The sequence below is a fragment of the Spermophilus citellus genome (assembly GCF_964194105.1).
Source record: "Spermophilus citellus genome assembly, chromosome: 7".
NCBI lineage: Eukaryota > Metazoa > Chordata > Mammalia > Rodentia > Sciuridae > Spermophilus > Spermophilus citellus.
In genome coordinates, this window is record NC_138188.1 from 163,977,255 (window position 1) to 163,996,037 (window position 18,783).

At 54.5% G+C, this 18,783-nt stretch overlaps 1 protein-coding gene and 1 long non-coding RNA gene across 5 annotated transcripts; one reads left to right on the forward strand and one right to left on the reverse strand.

Annotated features, from left to right (window-relative positions):
* Nucleotides 1–1,057: 1,057 nt before the first annotated feature.
* On the reverse strand, nt 1,058–5,153 carry LOC308652935. 3 transcript variants are annotated; one of them, XR_014022940.1, is made up of 3 exons: nt 4,943–5,153; nt 3,180–3,261; nt 1,058–1,274 (listed from the first exon to the last, which is right to left on the reverse strand). It is a non-coding gene; the product is annotated as an uncharacterized lncRNA (long non-coding RNA). The 3 variants fall into 3 exon arrangements; XR_014022941.1 differs by having other exon boundaries at nt 1,058–1,444; XR_014022942.1 differs by having other exon boundaries at nt 1,058–1,447.
* A 146-nt stretch (nt 5,154–5,299) lies between these two features.
* On the forward strand, nt 5,300–14,693 carry GATD3 (glutamine amidotransferase class 1 domain containing 3). 2 transcript variants are annotated; one of them, XM_081301109.1, is made up of 7 exons: nt 5,303–5,556; nt 5,866–5,918; nt 8,348–8,461; nt 9,050–9,169; nt 11,767–11,859; nt 13,105–13,253; nt 13,885–14,693. In XM_081301109.1, the coding sequence occupies exons 1-7, from the start codon at nt 5,395–5,397 to the stop codon at nt 14,016–14,018; spliced, it is 825 nt and encodes a 274-aa protein (XP_081157235.1). In that variant the 5' UTR covers nt 5,303–5,394; the 3' UTR covers nt 14,019–14,693. The 2 variants fall into 2 exon arrangements, with proteins under 2 accessions (XP_081157234.1, XP_081157235.1); XM_081301108.1 differs by lacking the exon at nt 13,885–14,693 and having other exon boundaries at nt 5,300–5,556; nt 13,105–13,519.
* The last annotated feature ends 4,090 nt before the right edge of the window (nt 14,694–18,783 follow it).

The following is an 18,783-nucleotide window of genomic DNA, read 5'->3' on the forward strand; positions in this document are numbered from 1 at the left end:
GCAATGAGAGCAAAGAGGGCTGATGACATATTGTATCTGCGCTCCTTTCCCTCTACTATATCTGGTGATACAGTGAGTTAAATTACAGTTATTACATGCTACAAAATATCTATTCTTTAACTTTCACATTTCCAGTAATTAAAGGAGATTGGACAGGCCATAACAGTAACCCTCCTTACAATTTTTGCCTACAAAGTCTGGTAAAGATTTGTCAGTAAAATGTAAAAATTCCGAGGCAGCAATTAAGCACCAGACATCTTTCTGAATACCACCTTTTCTGCAGGTCAAGATGTTACTAAAATTTTCCAGGGGTCATGGCAGCACCCTTGCATAAATGCTTTTTGTCAAATCTAGGCGGTCAGTCTATTTCTAGACACCTTATGCTGTACTGGGAAAGTATTTCTACAATCCATCCACTTAGGAAAGATGCCAATTTGTATCGCAGAACAGTTAAGACAGTGAGGTATTCATGGACATTCTGCTGAAATGATTGGCTTGTTATGAGAAAGTTCCATTTTATTTTAAAGAGAGAGAATGTTTTAATATTTATTTTTCAGTACTTGGTGGACACAACATCTTTGTTTGTATGTGGTGCTGAGGATCGAACCCGGGCCGCACGCATACCAGGCGAGTGCGCTACCGCTTGAGCCACATCCCCAGCCCTGAAAGTTCCATTTTAATAACTGATCTGATTTAATGCTTTGAGTCTCTGGGGATAGTACGGTTAGCTGGTCTAGGTCCCCCAACTGCTGTCTTTTCCTCAAAGGGTACTTTTGGACAGCCAGCATGTTTATCATGGGACCAACACCTGGAAATTGAGCACTATAGCCAGACAAGTAAATCCAGTCATGTGGGTGACAGTAATATGGGTGTCTGTAAATCCTCCCATCGTGTATGAGTCATTAGTAAATACTGGGATGGATTCTCCAGTCCACACCACTGAGTGTACAAGAGGTGGATCTGGAAAATATGCTCAACAGGTTTCTCCCTGATTCCCCTTTACCTCACAGCTCGGTAGAGCTAGTATTGTGGCGAGCATCATAGTTAGAGACCTAGTTTTTCCTTGCTGCGGAGTCATTTGCTCAGCCTGCAGCATCAGATTCGTTAGCTGCTTCCATGAGGGTAGCTTCACTATTGGGTCTCTGGGCCATCTTCTTTCCCCTCTTCTTTTGAATTTTTCTTATTGGGGGGAGACAGGTCTGGTGGCTCTGGATCGATCCTCAGTTGTTTCAATCTTTGAATCTTGGTTCTAGGTCCTCCATGTCTGATGGCACCTTCAGGTACCCAAATAGAAAGAAAAGCACCTTCTGGGAAAATACAAACATGAGCTCTGCCCCACATAGTCACTGGATCTGGTCCTCTCCATTGGCCAGTCTGCAAATCTTCCACGCTTCCTTAAAGGGCCTATTGCTGTGGAAGACGTGTTGCTCAGCTGCAGGGCGACCTTCTGAGTCACAGTTTAGAAAGTTTAAAACAAACAGAGCATGATTGAGGTTATTTGGGGGGTTCTAGTCACATCTCCCCCTTTCTGTTTTTGTGATTATAGCTTAATAGATAAATGAGCTTATTCGACAATAGCTAATCTGATCGTAAACTGGCAGATCATAATTTAGCTGCCTTTTCAACTTGGCAAAATCTCCAGTTCCAGTTAACATCTCTAGAGGGGCTTCAAAGCCTTGCCTGCAGTTTCTCTCAGCCTGTTCGGTGCAATAATTGGTCCAGTTGGACTGCCACAATAAATAATCGCCCCCCCCCAAAAAAAAAAAGGCATGCATGCTTTAGCCAGTAATCCAATCATGCAGGGGCAGAGGCTCACTACATAAAGACTTGAGCAGGCTTTAAACAAATGCTGAATTTAGACTAAGTACAGCAAGAATTTTTGAGTTCTTTAGAGTTTTAAAAGGAACCACAGCATGCACATGGACACATTGGTTTTGCTTGTTAACCTGCTCAAAAACTGGGAAAAGCTGAAAACCTGCAACGTCCTCCCCGTCTCCAGTGCTGTCCTAAGGCCACACTGGCGTGGCAAAAGTGTGGCTACAGCCAGTACAGAATAGTTATTGAACCTCGTTCTCCTGGAGGAGAGTGGCCAGATCAGAATGGTGGACGCAGGGCCCGTCAAACATAACCTACCAAAGCCCTCCTCCAGCTCAGTCTCACTCTCTGATTGGGATTCTTCAGACTGTGGCTTAGCTTCATCAGTATCTTCCTGTCCATTTTCCTTCCCTCCATCCTGGATCAGCCTCATGGAAACCCAATCAGGGCTGGTTTCCTCTCTAGCACATGCCCCTACCCATGAGTTCTGCTGGCTGCTGGTGAGTCACTGTCTCTGGTTCAGCTGTGGCTGAACGTTTGTTCTCACCCCAAGGCCCTCTGCTGTTTGTGAGCTGCAGACTGGGCGAGAATTTACTCTGCCCTCAGTTCTGCTACAGATAGAGAAAACTGCCTGGGAGCAGTTGTGGGCTGTTTTCTTGCTCCAGTCTTCTAATTTCTTTTTGCAGCCCTTTCAACAAATCTTCCGAAAACCATTGGTCTTTGTCTGGGTTATCAAAAAGACACATTTCTAGAGCAGTCAAGACTTTTTGAATATTTTCTATCGTGCCCCTGGATAGCTTGGCAGAGAGGCAGCCTTCAGGCAATTTTCTACCTGGCCTTTCCCAAGTACGCAAATCTGGCAAATCATCTTCACAAAACCACGGGCATATGTCACTGTTTTTAGGAATTGAGCCAGCTGGGCCCTTTTGACCTGTTTCCCTCTCTGGTTAATTAAAGTGTCCAGGATCATCAGATAAATCTTTCTGAAGATGTGCAATTGCCAATAATAATTTTTAAACATCCCTGGCTCTCAATTTGTTTGCTTTTTTCACAACCCCAAAACACCACAATTCTCTGAATTTCTTTCTTTTTTTTAATATTTATTTTTTAGTTTTCGGCGGACACAACATCTTTCTTTGTGTGTGGTGCCAAGGATCGAACCCGGGCCGCATGCATGCCAGGAGAGCGCGCTACTGCTTGAGCCACATCCCCAGCCCAATTCTCTGAATTTCTAAAGCATGCTCACCGAAGTCTACTTCCAAATTCACCTCCCCCCAATGTCCCTGTTCAGGCGCCACCTGCCAGCATGGGCAGCTGAACTAAGGTCACTTGTGTGAATTTGTAGGGACACAGACACAACTTACCTTTACACAAGCTTCAGGACACTTTCCCTGGCTCTTGACCTCAGTCTCCCAAAAAGGGAGAAGAAGAGAAAGTCATGAGAGGCTGGAGAGAGAGAGAGAGAGAGAGAGAGAGAGAGAGAGATTGAAAGTCAGCTTAATTCTTGCAGGGGACACTGTTCTTAGAAGGTTCTATCCATAAATGGGCAGAAGGGGCAGGGCTACAAGGGAACAGGTGAGTGTAAACCCCAGGGGTGCACCCACAAAGAAGACAGCCTGGTGCATCAGTATTGGAAGGCATGGTCATTCAGAGTGGCTCCCCACAACACAGAAGGGGACACCATTCCCCCATGCAGTGCTTCACCCTTGTAACACATGTATGCTGTCTACCAGGACCAAACAGCCTCTTTGCCAGCAGTGAGACCCAGGTCAGTGGATGGTGCACCCAAGCCACCTCTTCTAGTTGCTGGAGCTAATAACATGCCCACCTGCCTCCAGCTGGTGCCACACCACAGGTTGGGGAAGATGGCTCATGTGACACCCAGTGTGCTGGGAGCTGCTACCACCAGACCATCATTAGACTCACAGGGTGTTCTAACCCAAGTGCTTCAGCCACCTGCACTTACACAGAAGCTTGCAGACTAGAAACAAAGCGCTCAGGCCTGGTAATACTGGTTTTGATCCTATATAATCTCTGCAACACAGACTGGAAAATAGGGTCCCTTGCTATTACCTGCCCTATATAGGATTTCTAGGCTCCCTCCTCACCTGAGGCTTTTGGTGATATCCATGTCCAGTGACTAGCTGAGCAGCGCTCTGGGTGACATGCTAGAGGCGGAGCTCAGCAATAGGGCCCAGGAGCCTCTGCCCTGTGTCCCAAGCCTGTGGGTGGGACTCTGGTCTCCCAGACCCACTGAATCAAAGTCTGCCTTGCCTTGCACATGTCTTGTTCTTAGCACCCATCTGTGGTAGTGAACTCTGCCATCTGGGTTACCTCATCTTTTTTTCCTTTTTCTTCTTTTTTTTTTTTTTGTTTGTTTATAAGGCTGGGAATGGGACCCAGAGCCATCCTAGGCATGGATGCATGCTAGGCAAGCACTCTACCTCTTAGCTGTATCCCTAGCCTGGTGATAACCAAAATGGATGCATTTTGATGTTTAATTCCTAGGAGCAGGACTATTTCCACTATTTGCTCCCTCGTCCCCTTTCTTCAATGTGATCTCTCCAGGTATCTCTGCCTCACACTGCTACTCCCTAGTGACCACCTCCCTGCCTGATTGGCCCCACTGACTCCCCACACCCTGTATAAACTGGGCAGATATGCCACAATGGCAATTGGAACTTTGGCCTGCTTGCTTTAAGCCACCAGTTAACTCCCCCGACGGAAGTCTGTGGCCCTCTCCACAACTGACTCCACATGGGCTGCTGTCCCTGCACTTGTAATAATCTTTATGTGCGTTTGGCTGCCTAATCGTAAAAGGGATAGGTGCCTTCCATCCTGGGACCCTAAATGAAATCAACACTCCCAGCAGTTGGTGTCATGTGCCCTAGGAGCCATAAGAAGCCAGCACACTCCAGGGAACCTTCCCCAGCAGCAGGAGAAGGTTCCAAGGGGGCTCTTCAGGTCCCCGCCCCAGAAATAAGGAAGTCGGAACAGAGGCCCAAGAGTAAGGAGTGGAACTTTCCGAGGGCATGTCCCCCATGCCTCGTGCTTGTTATTCTAGACTCCCAATCTTGTAGAGTTTAACAGTAAGTCTTAATGACGGTCACTTTAGGACAGGAAGGACCTTGGGTGAAATCACTTGCTGCAGAGTCCTCCAACAGCGAGCATCTGGTAAATCCGGGAGGAAGGCTGCTGCCCAGCCTGCCCCGCCATCCACTGCGGGCCAGCGGAAAGCGGCCACTAGCGGGGACTCAATGGGGTCACAACTGGGAGACGCGGGCAGCAAGCGCGAGAGCGGGTGGTCACAAACTAGGTGTGCGCGGCTACCCTGGGCACGGCGCTGAAGAGTTACAAGACAGGAACAAGCGGATACCACCAGTGGGGCGGCCTAAAGCCGGCGGAGCAGCGCTCCCAGGGCCACTGCGCAGGCGCGCGCTCAGAGGGGTGGAGCGCGAAGGAGCTCGGCCACTGCGCAGGCGCGCTCGGGATCCGCCCCACGGCGCAGCTGCGCAGCTCCAGCTATTGCTCAGGGCTCCGCCACGCGTGACCCGCCGACCCTGAAGTCTCTGCGCTGTAATGGCGGCCGTGAGGGCCCTAGTGGCCCCGAGGCTGGTGGTCGCCTCCGCGTTTGCGCCGTTCCCCGAGCTCCTGCGGCCGCTGTCTCTCTGTGGGCTGGCCCCCTCCCCGCGCGCGGCCCTCCACGGCTCGGCGCCGCGCCCCGGGGCCAGGGTCGCGCTGGTGAGTGCGGCTCCGCCGGCCGAGCTCGCCCCCTGCCCTGCACGGTCCCGGCCGGCCGAGCTCGCCCTCTGCCCTGCACGGTCCCCGCTGGCCGAGCTCGCCCCCTGCCCTGCACGGTCCCGGCCGGCCGAGCTCGCCCCCTGCCCTGCACGGTCCCCGCCGGCCGAGCTCGCCCCCTGCCCTGCACGGTCCCGGCCGGCCGAGCTCGCCCCCTGCCCTGCACGGTCCCCGCCGGCCGAGCTCGCCCCCTGCCCTGCACGGTCCCGGCCGGCCGAGCTCGCCCCCTGGTCAGCTCCCCTCTTTCCGCAGGTGCTGTCGGGCTGCGGAGTCTATGACGGGTCGGAGATCCACGAGGCCTCAGCGTAAGTCCTCAGCGGGAGCTCTCCAGCGATTTAGAAAAGCTCCTATTGTCCATACCTTTTCTTTTTTCTTTTTTCTTTTTTTTTTAGAGAGAGAGATAGAGAGAGGGGAGAGAGAGAGAATTTTCAATATTTATTTTTTAGTTCTCGGCGGACACAACGTCTTTGTTGGTATGTGGTGCTGAGGATCGAACCCGGGCCCCACGCATGCCAGGCGAGCGCGCTACCGCTTGAGCCACATCCCCAGCCCGTCCATACCTTTTCTTGCATTAAAAATGGCAAAAGTTGTCTTCACTTCGGTGACGTTTCACTTGCTTTTTGTTACGTATAGAAACCTGGGGATCAGGCTTAGTGCACTTGGTGTTTCCTCTGCAAGGAAGCTAACTTCATCTGTTGGTGGGGTGCAGAAGGTAATCTTCTAGTGGCCGAGGTAGTAACTGGGGTTTTTTTGCTTTGCTGGAAAGGTAGGCAGGCAGTAGGGGGCTCAGTGCCCACAGGCAGATCCCCCACCTCACTTCTGGTTCATAGGTTAGAAAGGAACGTCATCCACTAGGAGCCCGAGGCTATGGCTCTGCAGGGCAGCCACCCTGAGGGTGCTACCCACTGTGCTAGCTTGGGCCTGGAGTTGGCCCAGACATAAGGAGCCTCTGAGTGGTTGAGCTGGTGTACTAAAGGGCCCGATGCCTTTCCTGATTTGGGCATGGATAGAAAGAGCAGATGAGGCAGGAACTGGCCAGTGAATGGGGATGTCCTGGGCTAATTGGCAAGGCACTATTTGAAGCATTAAGGTGACTAGGACCAGATCCTATCTGCAGGCACTGTGTGATCTTGGGCAAGTTATGACCCTTCCTGCCTCAGTTTCCTCCTCTGTGTATGGGGGGGTAGTCAGAGTAGCATTCTGGGCAGGATTAGGGAACCTGGACTTGTTGGTATTTGGAATTGTGGCAGACAGAGGAAAACCCTAGTGAATTCCAGTATTGCCCCCACTGTGGTCTAGTGCCCTTGGAGAGGTGGACCTCATTCTGTCCTGTTCCTATGTAGCTCTGCACCTCTCCCCCACTGCTCATGCAGGAAAGTTAGGGGAGATGAGCAATGGGACTTCCTGAATGGTAACCAGAGGCCCCTCATTCTTCTGTGTTGCATACCTGCTGCTGTCCCCTCTATTACAGGGCTGGGGCCTTCCAGGAAACTGAGGCAGCACAAAGACCCCCCCCCCCCAAACCCCATTCTTGTGATCAAGTCAGAAAAGTTTCAGACATGTTGCTTAGGGTAACAGGAATGCGTTTACTGCAGGGTAAGAAAAGGGAAAGGGGACACTCTCAAGGGACAGAGTGGGAAGTCTCAGAGAGGAGGGGGACAAAGTACCTCTCCTGCACTCCAGTTTTATTTGGGATCCCAGGAAAGTTTCCAGAGAGTCCCGCCCAGGTCCACCTCTTGACTTTTGACTGATAGCAAGGTGACATCAGACCCTTCAAGTTCCCACTGCCTTGACAACTTAGGTCACCTTGTCCTATGCTGACCAGTTCTAATTGGATTCTTAACCATACCTTCTTATAGATTTTATAGTTAGGAAGAATTATTCTTATCTCCCTCGGTTTCAGAATCTGGTCTATGAAAAGGCTCACAAAAGTCTCCCCCTTCAGGGTAACCTCGGTTTCTCCCATCAATATTATCTCAGTCCTGCATTTTTAATGCAGGTAGTTTGCTGAGGAATATGTGACATAGCCTGTCCACTCAGGCCAGGCAGGGCTTCAGGTAAATTGATTCTTGGAAAATAAATATGGGGCTAGGGACACACCTGTAATCCCAGTGACTGAGGAGGCTGAGGCAGGAGGATTGTGAGTTCAAAGCCAGCCTCAACTTAGCAAGATCATAAGCAACTCAGTGAAACCTTGTCTCTAGATAAAATATAAAAGGCTGGGGATGTGGCTAAGTGCCCCTGCGTTCAATCCTGGTACCAAAAAAAAAAAAAGGAAGAAAGCATGTGGGGGTCAGCAGAATGGGCCCATTTTATAGAATTATTTCCTAAACTTGTGCTCCCACCATCCTCTTCTGCTTGTCCCCTAATACTTGGAGGCTCATGTGGGCAGCCTACAGGAGGTCAGATAGGTTCTGAGTGAAGAAGGGTGCCTAGGAACCTGAATACCTCTGGGCTGTGACGCCCATCCATTCGCCACCCGGCTGCCCCCTCTTTTGTCCGAAAGCCAGCTTCTGCAGTTCTGCTGTGGTCCACCAGGGGGAGGTGAGTTGGCACCACTGGCATTTGGGTCATTAGCAAAGTGACCCTAACTTTGCAGAGCAAATATGGTATCCATAAACACTAGGAATTTTTGTCTGTCACTTAGCTGATATCCATTGTCAAAAGCACATTGACATGAATCTTCTGGATTGGGCATGCCCCAAGCTGTGGTCTTGTGGTTCTCTCCCTGTAGGATCCTGGTGCACCTGAGCCGTGGCGGGGCTGAGGTCCAGATCTTTGCCCCTGATGTCCGTCAGATGCACGTGGTCGATCACACCAAGGGGCAGCCTTCTGAGAGTGAAAGCAGGTGTGTCCAGGAGCACCTGCTTTGCTCGGGATATTCCCCACCCGCTATGCTTTCTGGAAGAGTAGGAGCACCGCGCGTGCTGCCTCTTGTGACTCCAGGTGCTCACGCCTTCCTTTCCATACAGGGGGTGCCTCTCAGGTGCTGCTGCTGTGTTTCCTGGGAGCCCCATTTAGGACCCCTGTCGTTTCCCCTCCTGAGACCCTGGCCCCTAAAGCCTGCACCTGCCCCACAAGCCTGGGCAGACGGTTGCTTCCTGCCGTGACTGAGCCTTGGCTGGTTCACACCTCTGGAGTAGTGGTGCCTTCCCCGCCCTCCTCTCTCCTACCTCCTGATGAGTTTCCACTCCTGGTGGCTCCAGGCTCCAAGTCCTTGGGCAGGGCCAACCTCTGACATAAATTTAGGGCCACTGGAATTCTCTCACCTCTTCTGGGTGGCCATCCTAAGTGCTGATTGACAAGCATCAAGTCTTCACACACGAACACAGTCCCTCTGTGCTGCAAGCTGCACGCAGGACGCGTCCCCATGGGTACCTGTTTTCTGTTCCTGACTGCACACTGTTCCTCTGTGTCCCTCTGTGTTCTCTCCCAGGAACGTCTTGACGGAGTCAGCCAGGATCGCCCGAGGCAAGATCTCTGACCTGGCTCAGCTCAGTGCAGCCAACCACGATGCTGCCATCTTCCCTGGAGGCTTTGGAGCTGCCAAAAATCTGTGCGTATCTAAGCTTCAGGGTCTAAGCAGCATGCACACCTGCCCTGAGCTGAAGGTCTGGCTATGTGCCTGCCTGTGTCCAGCTCAGGGAGCCACGTTGGCCTGGGGCCCAGGTAGCATTTCAGTGAGGCGTGTCTCTTTCCCTGCATTCTCTGAGCTCTCGTGGCACCTGGTGGCCCTCTTAGCTAAGCTCCATGCTGGTGGATCTCGTCTGGGCAGAATCAGCCACTGATGCGATTCCCTCCCAGGACCAGTTCTCTCAGAGCCTGTAGAAGGGAAAATTGGTCTCTGTAGCCCAAGAGGGAAGGACCTTGCTTGCTCTCCTCCTGGGCTGCTGTGTAGGAAGCAGCTTGGTGACTGAGGGCCTGGCATGCAGCCAGAGTCTTAGGCGGAGGTCCTCCTCAGGTTCGCTAGAGGTCCTTTCTCTGTCCCTGGACATTCGTGGAAGTCCTCCTGGGGCTGGCCTAGGTGTGTTGTAGCCTAGAGATGGCAATGCTGATTCTCCTGGGAGAGCCTTGAACAGAGCTCTGCAAGTCCCCAGGCCATTTCCCTGGTGCTATCAAGTGCCACAGTGCCCCGTGGGAGCCAGAGTCCAGCTGCCTGCACCTCTGCCTGCCCCATGTCCAGCCCTCTGGTGCTGCCCCCCCATAGCCCGGGCCGCCCGACCCTCGCCTGCTGATCTCTCGGTGCCCCTCGTGCTGCCCCGCCCATCTGGCTGCCCTTCCCCGTGTGTCCTCCCCCTGCATGTGGCATTCACACCTAGGTTGCAGGCATGAGGCTTTCCTGACCCATGTGTCCAGCAGGAGTCATTTGAATGTTTGAAAGCCGACTCCCCTCCACTGCCTTGACCTCCACTGAACCAGCTCCTGAGGCCCTAAGACTCTGGGCGGGAGGAGTGGGCGCACCCGGGTGCTGCAGCCAGCTGCCTTGAGGCCGGGTACCCGCTGATTGTCCTTTTCTCAGTGTGGTCAGTGACAAATTGACCTTTATTCAGCTGGCAACGAATAAAGCAACCTGGTTGGCCACTCACCTTCTGGGCACCTTCTGGGCACCTTCTGGGCACCCTGGACCTACAAGGGAGGGACAGGCCCATTGGGCCTTCCTGATACAGAAACTCGGCTCCTGGGTTCTTCCCGCTCCCACCCCTGCTGCAGCACCCACACCGCTCTCCCTCGAGGAACTGTCCTGCCTCACATGCACTCCCTGTCCCCAAACCGGGGAGCTGGTGAGTGCCCCCTGGGCAGGCAGCAGGCACGTGCCTTTCCTGGATTCCCGTGTCCTTTGGTTTTGGGGACACAGCAGGGTGTGCGCATCGTCAGCTGGGTTTCTGCTTCCTACGGGACCAGTGTTCCCCTGAAAGACAGAAGAGTTCATGTGACCGTACCCCTGCCCATCGGCACCTTGCCCCGTGGGTGAGAGGCCAGCGGTAGGGTTTGTTCGTGCCTCCTGTGTGGCTTGCTGGTGTCCCCTGTGTTAACTTAGAAGTCGACTCTGGGGCAGTCCTTGGTGTTTGAGGACCGTGGGTCTCCGTCACACTGTTGTCTGGGCTCGCAGTCCGCTCTGGGAGACGCTGCGGTCTTTCTGACTGCCATTCTGTTCTTTGTGACCTTGTCAGGAGAAAGGTAGGCCCTCCTTAGAATGGCTGCCGCTGGGCCTGCAGGGCAGGGTCCCGCAGTGACAGAGGCTCGGTGGGGATCCAGTCCCCCTCCCCCTCCTGACCTCAGGCCCTCTCTGGCCACCACTGCCAGCGCCCTGTTTACATGGGAAGGTCCAAAGGTAGCCGGACAGGAGCATCTGAAGCCTGCTCTGTGCTGTCTAGTTCAGAGCTGGTTTGTAAGCTGTCCAGCACAGCCCTGCTGGGGAGGATAGGTTGTCCCTGCTGGTGGTCACTAGGGGTTTCTAATTGTTTGTTTTTAGTGGTGTTTGGAGTTACAGTTAACATGCACACATTTAAAGGGTGAATTTGGCAAGTTCAGCACACTTATGTACCCTCTGGAATAGTGGCTGCGACAGGACACTGAGTGTCCCTCACCACCAGAAGAGTGAGGACCTAGAGTGGGAGGAGAACACAGAGCAGGCCGAGGTTCTGAAGGCAGAGCGTGGAGAAGGCGCAGGGGCACGTGCACTTGTGAGTGTGAAAGGTTCTGCCAGCTGCACACCCCCCAGTGCAGAGGCCTCCCCAGTGGTCTGCTCTCAAAGGCAGGAAAGTGGACATTTGCCAAATGTCGTTTCAGTCCTTTTTGGTGAAGCAAGCATCTCTTGCTGTTTTTAGGCTAGTTGCAGTTTTTTTTCTGGAACTTTTCGGGGCTTGTGCCTGGATCCTGGAGCTGGGTGTAGTTGCAGACTGGCTCTGTCCATGCCTGGCGGCCTCCCAGCTGCCTCTTGCCTTCCTGCTGCTCTATGGGAAGCAGGAACATGCCTGTAGCCACGTGGGCGTGGGCAGCCGTGCACCCCTGCACATCCACACACGCTGCTTGCTTGGGTTGCTAGTGGGCTGAGGTGGCCCTGGGGGTGGGGTCGCACCTGGAGTGTGGATGCGTGGGCACACCACACCACGGCCTGCCATGCCACGCTGAGAAGGCCCTCTCCTCTGGCAGGAGCACATTCGCTGTCGACGGGAAAGATTGCAGAGTCAACCAGGACGTGGAGCGGGTCCTGAAGGAGTTCCACGGAGCTGGGAAGCCCATTGGGTAGGTGCACCTGCGGCTGGGCAGCCTCCGCTGGAGCTGCCCCCCTGAGCCACATGGGCTCCAAAACCACTCACTTGTCCTCGGGAGTCCATTTCTTTTGAGAACTGACCAGGAAGGAGGGGCTCCTCCCCTCTGGTGGGGACTTTCAGAATTATCGTGGCTGCAGCAGTGTCCCTGTCCTCCATCAGAGCAGCCCCTGAGCCTGTGCAAGCTCACCCCCCACTCTCTCACTGGTGCGGTCACAGCTGTCAAGGGCCAGGTCACAGTGGCCGGGCAGTGCTGCGAGTTTCCCTCAGGAAATCCCACGCAGCCCAGGCTCAGTGTCCCACGTGACCTCGTCCCAGTGCAGCCCACAGCTGCCACTGCACTTGCTGCTCAGTCCTCCAGCCCTGTTGCAGCTCATTCCCCGGCTGGAGGCGGTGCAGTGTGGAGGTGGCTCTGCCCTGGAGACGGCCCCTGGGCTGGGCACCCCTGAAGAGCTGAGCAAGCCCAGGTGCGCTATGGGAGGAGTGGTCGGGGTGCGGGCTGTGCGGGGACCCCAGCACTGCGACAGTCTACCCAGGGGCCTGAGGTTTCCCTGCATTGGCTGTCTGGGGTCAGAGCTCTTGGTGGAGAGCAGAGCAGGTCCCCTAGGGCAGGCACTGGTGCCTTAAACCGGGCCTGTCCTTGGCACCTGGCCACCACAGGAGCACTGTAGGCTCTGCCCTGGGGGTGGATGGGGCTGTCACAGCCCCTGGCCTTCTGCGCCTGGGGCCCTCTGACGCACACCAGCTGGGCTCTGCACACTGAAGGTCACAGCACAGGTCAGAGCTCAAGCAAGACTGCCAGCAGAACCTGATGTGTCCCCACGCCAGCCATGCCCCCAGACAGGGTCTGGTTTGAGCAGTGGGTACAGATGTGTTCCCTGTTGGTGAGTGGAGACCATCAACGAGGCCAGTGGCCTCGTCCATTTTCTCAGTAAGAGGACGTCTGTGTTCCTGTACGCCAGGGTTCTGGGTGTCACAGGGGCTCTGGGCGGCTGTCAGCCACTTGGCTTGGGGGAGCTTGGCCTCACTGTGCCCTTTGGTCCTCACGGGCTGGCTCTCCCAGGACTGCCCAGTGCCTGGGTGCCCCGAGGGGTCTTTTGGCTCATGAAGAGCCCCAGGTCACCCGGTGCCACCACCTGCGAGGCACCGGTTTGCGGGGTATGGACAGTGCCCCAGCTCCACAGAGCCCCTGTGCTCACGGCAGGCTTTCTCTTTTCAGCCTGTGCTGTATCGCGCCTGTCCTTGCGGCCAAAGTGCTCAGAGGTGTTGAAGTCACCGTGGGCCATGAGCAGGAAGAGGGTGGCAAGTGGCCTTACGCAGGGACTGCCGAGGCCATCAAGGCCCTGGGCGCCAAGCACTGTGTGAAGGGTGTGACCATATCCTTTTTGGTGGCTATGGCCTCTGTGGTGACATGGCGCACATGGGACACTCTCTTTTGGCCCTTCAGGGTCCCCTGGCAGAGGGCCTTGTCCCCAAGAACTGTACTTGCTGGTTTTGCTGTGGATGCCCTTGGCCGGGAGGCCAGCCTAATGCCATGTGTTTGGAGGATGGGCCTGCATTGGCCAGGGAAGCCCGTGTGTCCACACCCACTGCCCACCTGCTCACTGAGTGGTCAGTGAGCGTCCCCTGAACGGCAGCACCCTGGGTCGCCTGGTCTGTGGTCCTGAGCACGGTGAGGGGAGGTGCCCGTGGGGACCTTGGGGGCCCAGGCACCACCCGGCGCTCAGGAGGGCTGGGGCCGTGGAGAGCCTCCGTCCCGGGTGGAGCGCGTTGGAGCGCATTGGAGCGGTGCCTCTGGAAGCGGCTCTCTGCTCCCTGGGCTCCCAGGCTTCCTTGTCCTCTTGGACACAGGAGCTGGAAACCAGTCTTCCACCTGACCGAGAGGCCCAGCGGCCAGCAGGGGCCCCGAGGCAGGGAGGGCACCTGGGGAGAGTCTACGCCCGCCGAGGCTCGCCGCCGCCTCTGGTTTTGCTGGGTGATGATTTTTCCTTAACTTCAGAGCACGAAGCTCACGTGGACCAGAAAAACAAGGTGGTCACGACCCCAGCCTTCATGTGTGAGACTGCCCTCCACCACATCCACGACGGGATCGGGGCCATGGTGAAGAAGGTGCTGGAACTCACAGGGAAATGACGCGGAGCCGGCGGCCACCCTTGACCCGCTGGGCACAGGGCCAGAGCTGCTTTTCTGTTTGACTTCATGTTTTCTGCTTGAGCAGGGAGCTCTGCGGTGGGACAGGGGTCTGGCCTGAGGCTCCTCGACACAGGACAGTGGCCAGCCACACCTTGACAGGGCAGCTGAGCATTCCTTGTCCACCCCTGAGGAGCAAGCAGTCGCCACTTCCCCCAGCAACTGTCCCTGTCCAGGAGAGACCCTGAGGGAAATACCACGCTGCGGTCTGGGTTTGATGATTTGGGATGCTTGGGTTTGGAAGAAAACGAGTTGTTATGTTACCTGTCTGATAATCAGGAGACCAGAAGTGCATGTTGATGGGTAGAGACCCTGTGGTCTCAAGTGGACACTGATTAAGGGAGGGACTTTCTGTAGCAGGCAGTCCTTTAGCTGCAGCATGGCTCCTGTCCAAACTGGAAACTCCTGACAGGGACGTCTGGGCCTTCTGGAATTGGTGAATGGGCTGTATCCCTGAGGTTTCTTAAATCAGCCTCAGCTCTCTTAGTTTGCGGTTAGGGGGAAATTGCTGTCACTCAGCCTCCCTCTGTGACTGGGTGGGTGGACTGTGGATTCCCGGATGGCAGAAGCTCACAGGTGTGTGGAGGGGGAAGAATAAAGGCTGCTTGTGTGCTGGTGTCCTTCGGGTGACTTTGGTTGGCGAGGGGCTCACTCGGCTGGAAGTCCCAGTCTCTGCACACTTCACCTGGACGTCCTTCTGCTCTGTGGGCCTGAACAGATGGGCCCGCGGGGGCAGCGGCTGCAGCCTGGGCTGGGTTGGTAGAGCGCTGTTTGTTCACGTGTGCAGGGAGCACTAGCCAGACCCGGCCGTGGGCCCTGTGCAGAGCAAGACAGGGCCCTGGTTGTGCAGTGTCTGCACACCCCCAGCCCCCCTCCCACTACAGTGCCTCTGGCACTGGCCAGGTCTTGCAGAGCTGAGGGGAGGGGCCCGCAGCTCCCTACGCTGCAGAACAGTTTGAGGTTCTTCTCCACGGGACCGTGATTCTTGGTGGCCTGTCTTTCCACCAGTGTGCTGAGCCTCGGGTGGCAGCAGGTTGGCCCTTGTGTGAGGCAGCCAAGGAGCCTTCCTGGGCTATCCAGAGTCAGGAGGCCAGGGTCCAGGCTCCCTTCCTCCTGAGCGTGTGTGCTGAACCTACACAGCTGTACACGTGTTCACACGTGGCATCTGGAGAAGTGCATGGATTACACATGCGCTCACTGGTCTCCAGAGTGGCAGTGCCGACCCTGAGTCCCCTGTGCACCCTGCCAGCCCCCGTCCACATGAGGGTGGCTCCTTTCCTTTAGCCCTTGGTGTGAGCACCTCGTCCATATCCCACTTGCTCAGGGAGTGGCCGCTTCCCCTGTGGCACTGCAGTAGCGGGCATGACATTGCACACCTGCGCAGGCTCCAGAACGTGTGGCTCTGGGCGATGACGTGGCAATGTAGGTTCATCCCCAACAGATGGACCATCTGATGGGACGGCAGTAGTGGAGAAGCTGTGTGGCCTTTGGTGGCCACCCAACGGCAGTTAACCACTGAGGGAAGTGAGGACTTGGGAGAGGCCCCCACACACTGAGCAGTTAGTTAGGTCTGCACAGGCCCTGTGGACAGATGTTACTGTCTGTGCTCAGGTGTGCAGCTGGCTGTCCAGTCCAAAGTGTCCAGGTGCATGTTCTCTGACCTCAGTCTGAAGTGGCCAAGCATGGCCACACCCAACTGGCAAGTGTGTCCAGAGCACACCTGCAGTCACCATGTCTGCTGGTGTAGCCAGGCTCCTGTGCCCTGCACTGTCCCTGCTCACGGAGTTCCTGGGGGGCTGGAGCCGAGGGGAACGCAGGTCCAGGCAGGACAGCACTAGGACCCCACTGTAGAGGTGGTCTGGATTGTGGGGAGCCCAGGGCGGGGCTGCGCCAGAGCAGAACCAAGGCCTCAGCCAGCGACTTGTTGGACAGTATTTGAGGCCCTGCTGCGTGCACTCTTCTAGGTGACAGTACTGCCCCTCAAGGCTGGGCACCCATGGGCAGGGGTAAGCCTGTGGACGAGCTGGGAACAGGTCAGGACAGGGAGCAGGCCTCCTGGAGGAGGGAGCCAGCCGGGAAGTTGGGGCAGCTTGCCTGGAGCCAGGCCTGCACTGCCCTGGAGGGGCTGTGGTGTGGGGCTCCACACCAGGGGTCCTGGCAGAGCCGTCTTGGCTGGGCCCCGCTCCCAGGTCGACAGAGGGAGGTAGGGGAAGGTGCACCACCCCACAGCTTCCCCCACGGCCGCCGTCCCCCCAGACGGCCCATCTGTTGGTGGGTGAGCCTACATTGCCATGTCATCGCCCAGAGCCACATGTTCTGGGGCCTGGACAAGAGTGCCATGTCATGTCCACCTCTGCAGTGCCACACAGATTGGCTTTACTGCCCCAGAAATCCTCTGCACCCACCCCCAGCCCTGCCAACAGCTGGACCTTGTCCAGAAGGTCGGCGCTCTCATTCCTACCTGCCTAGTCTTCGCGGACTGGCTTCTCCGTATGCTGGTGGCTGACAGCTCACTCCTATTTGGCAGTGCACTCTGCTCCGCTGCCTGGACGCACACCATCTGTCGTCATCTGCTGAAGGACACTTCTCACTCACCTTCAGCCGTCAGGAGGTGAACTGCCGTGCGGGTTTTTCTGTGGAGTGAGTGGTCAGCTCCTGTGGGTGAATGGAAGGAATGCCGTGGGCTGGCTTTGGCGGTTCTGATGCACGGGTAATGGCTTCTCGTTGTAATCTGCAGTTCCCTAGGGACGTGCGGTGTGCTTTCCTGCCACCTGTGTGGACCTGCTTGGCAGGTGTCTGTCGAGGTCTTTCACCCATCTTTAATCAGGGTGCATTCCCTCCTGTGGAGGGTTGGAGTTCTTTGCAGTCTGAGCTGCCTGTCCTTTAGCCCCCATCTCTTGCCATTCTTTGCCACTCAGTTGCTTGTCCCATGTCTCCTGACGGTGTCTTCTCAGCAGGAATCTGATTTTAACCTCTCCTGGCAGTGGTTGGGTGTGGAAGGTCTGTGTCTGGCTCCCCTTCTTCATTCCCTGATCTCTGCACGTGGATGTCTAGTTGTTCTAGCACCTGTGTTGACAAAGGCCGTCTCTGCCCCAGGGTACTGCCCTCTCCGCCTGTCAAGGTCAGCTGGCTGTGTCCATGTCTGGGCCCAGTTCCTCCACAGACCTCTGTTCCTTAGCCACTTCTCCACCGTTTGGTTACTAGACTTTACAGCGAGTCTCCAAGTCCAGTAGCGTTGCTTCCTCAACTCTGTTCCCTTCAGTTATGTGTTGACTCTTTGGGGACTACACCTTGCTATGTAAGTTGTTGTTGTTGTTGTTTTCCCTTGTTTTGGCACTGGAGATTGAGCCCAGGGGTGCTTTACCACTGAGCCACATCCCCATCCCTTTTGATTTTGAGACAGGGTCTCACTAAGTTGCTGAGACTGGCCTTGGATTCAATTCTCCTGCAACTCGGGAATCCCAGCTTTCCAAGTTGCTGGGATTACAGGTGTGCACCTCCATGCCCTGCTGCTATATAAACTGTAAAACCAGTTGCTGGTATCCATAAAATAATTTGCTGGGGTTTTTACTGAATTGTGTTAAATCTACAGATCAAGTTGGGCAGGACTGATGTCTCAACAGCACTAAGTCTTCCCTCCATTTGTTTAGATCTTTGATTTCGTTCATCAGAGTTTTGTAGTTTTTCATAGATCATATACACATTTTGTTAGATTCATACCTAATATTTCACATTGGGGATTCTAATGCAGATGTATTTTAATTTTAATTTCAAATTCCAGTTGTTAATTGCTGGTGTATAGGAAAGCAATTAATTTGGTGTATTAACCATGTGTTCTGCCGCCTTGGAATGATTGCCTTTTAGTTCCAAGAGGTATTTTTGCCAGATCTCTTGGATTTTCTACATAGACAATCATTTCAACTGCAAACAAAGATGGTTTTATTTCTTCCCAGTCTGCATACCTTTTATTTCTTGTTGTGGTCTTACTGCGTTGGCGAGGACTTCCAGTAGTGGTGAAGGAATGTACTCGTCATGTCCTCATCTTGGCAGGAAAGTCCTAGTTTCTCAGCATTAAGAAGGATGTTCGTCTCACTCTAATCAGAATGGCAGTTGTCAAGAATACAGGCAAGAGGCTGGGGCTGGGCTCAGTGGTAAAGCGCTTGCCTCGCACATGTGAGGCACTGGGTTCGATCCCCAGCACCACATAAAAATAAATAAAGGTATTGTGTCCATCTACAACTAAAAAAAAAAAAAAAAAAAAAAAAACAGAATACAAGCAGGAATAAGTGTCGGTGAGGATGTGGGGAAAAGGCACACCCATACACTGCTGGTGGGACTGCAAATTGGTGCAACCACTCTGGAAAGCAGTATGGAGAGTCCTCAAAGAACTTGGAATGGAACCACCATTTGACCCAGCCATCCCACTCTTAGGTTCATACCCAAAGGACTTAAAATCAGCACACTGCAGTGACACAGCCACATCAATGTCTATATCAGCTGAGTTCACAATAGCTCAACTATGGAACCAACCCAGGTGGCCTTCAACAGATGAATGGGTCAAGAAAATGTGGTGTATACACACAATGGAGAATTACTCAGCCTTAGAGAAGAATGAGATTATGGCATTTGCAGGTAAGTGGATGGAAGTAGAGAACATCATGCTGAGTGACCTAACCCAAAAGCCAAAGGCCGAATGTTTTCTCTGATA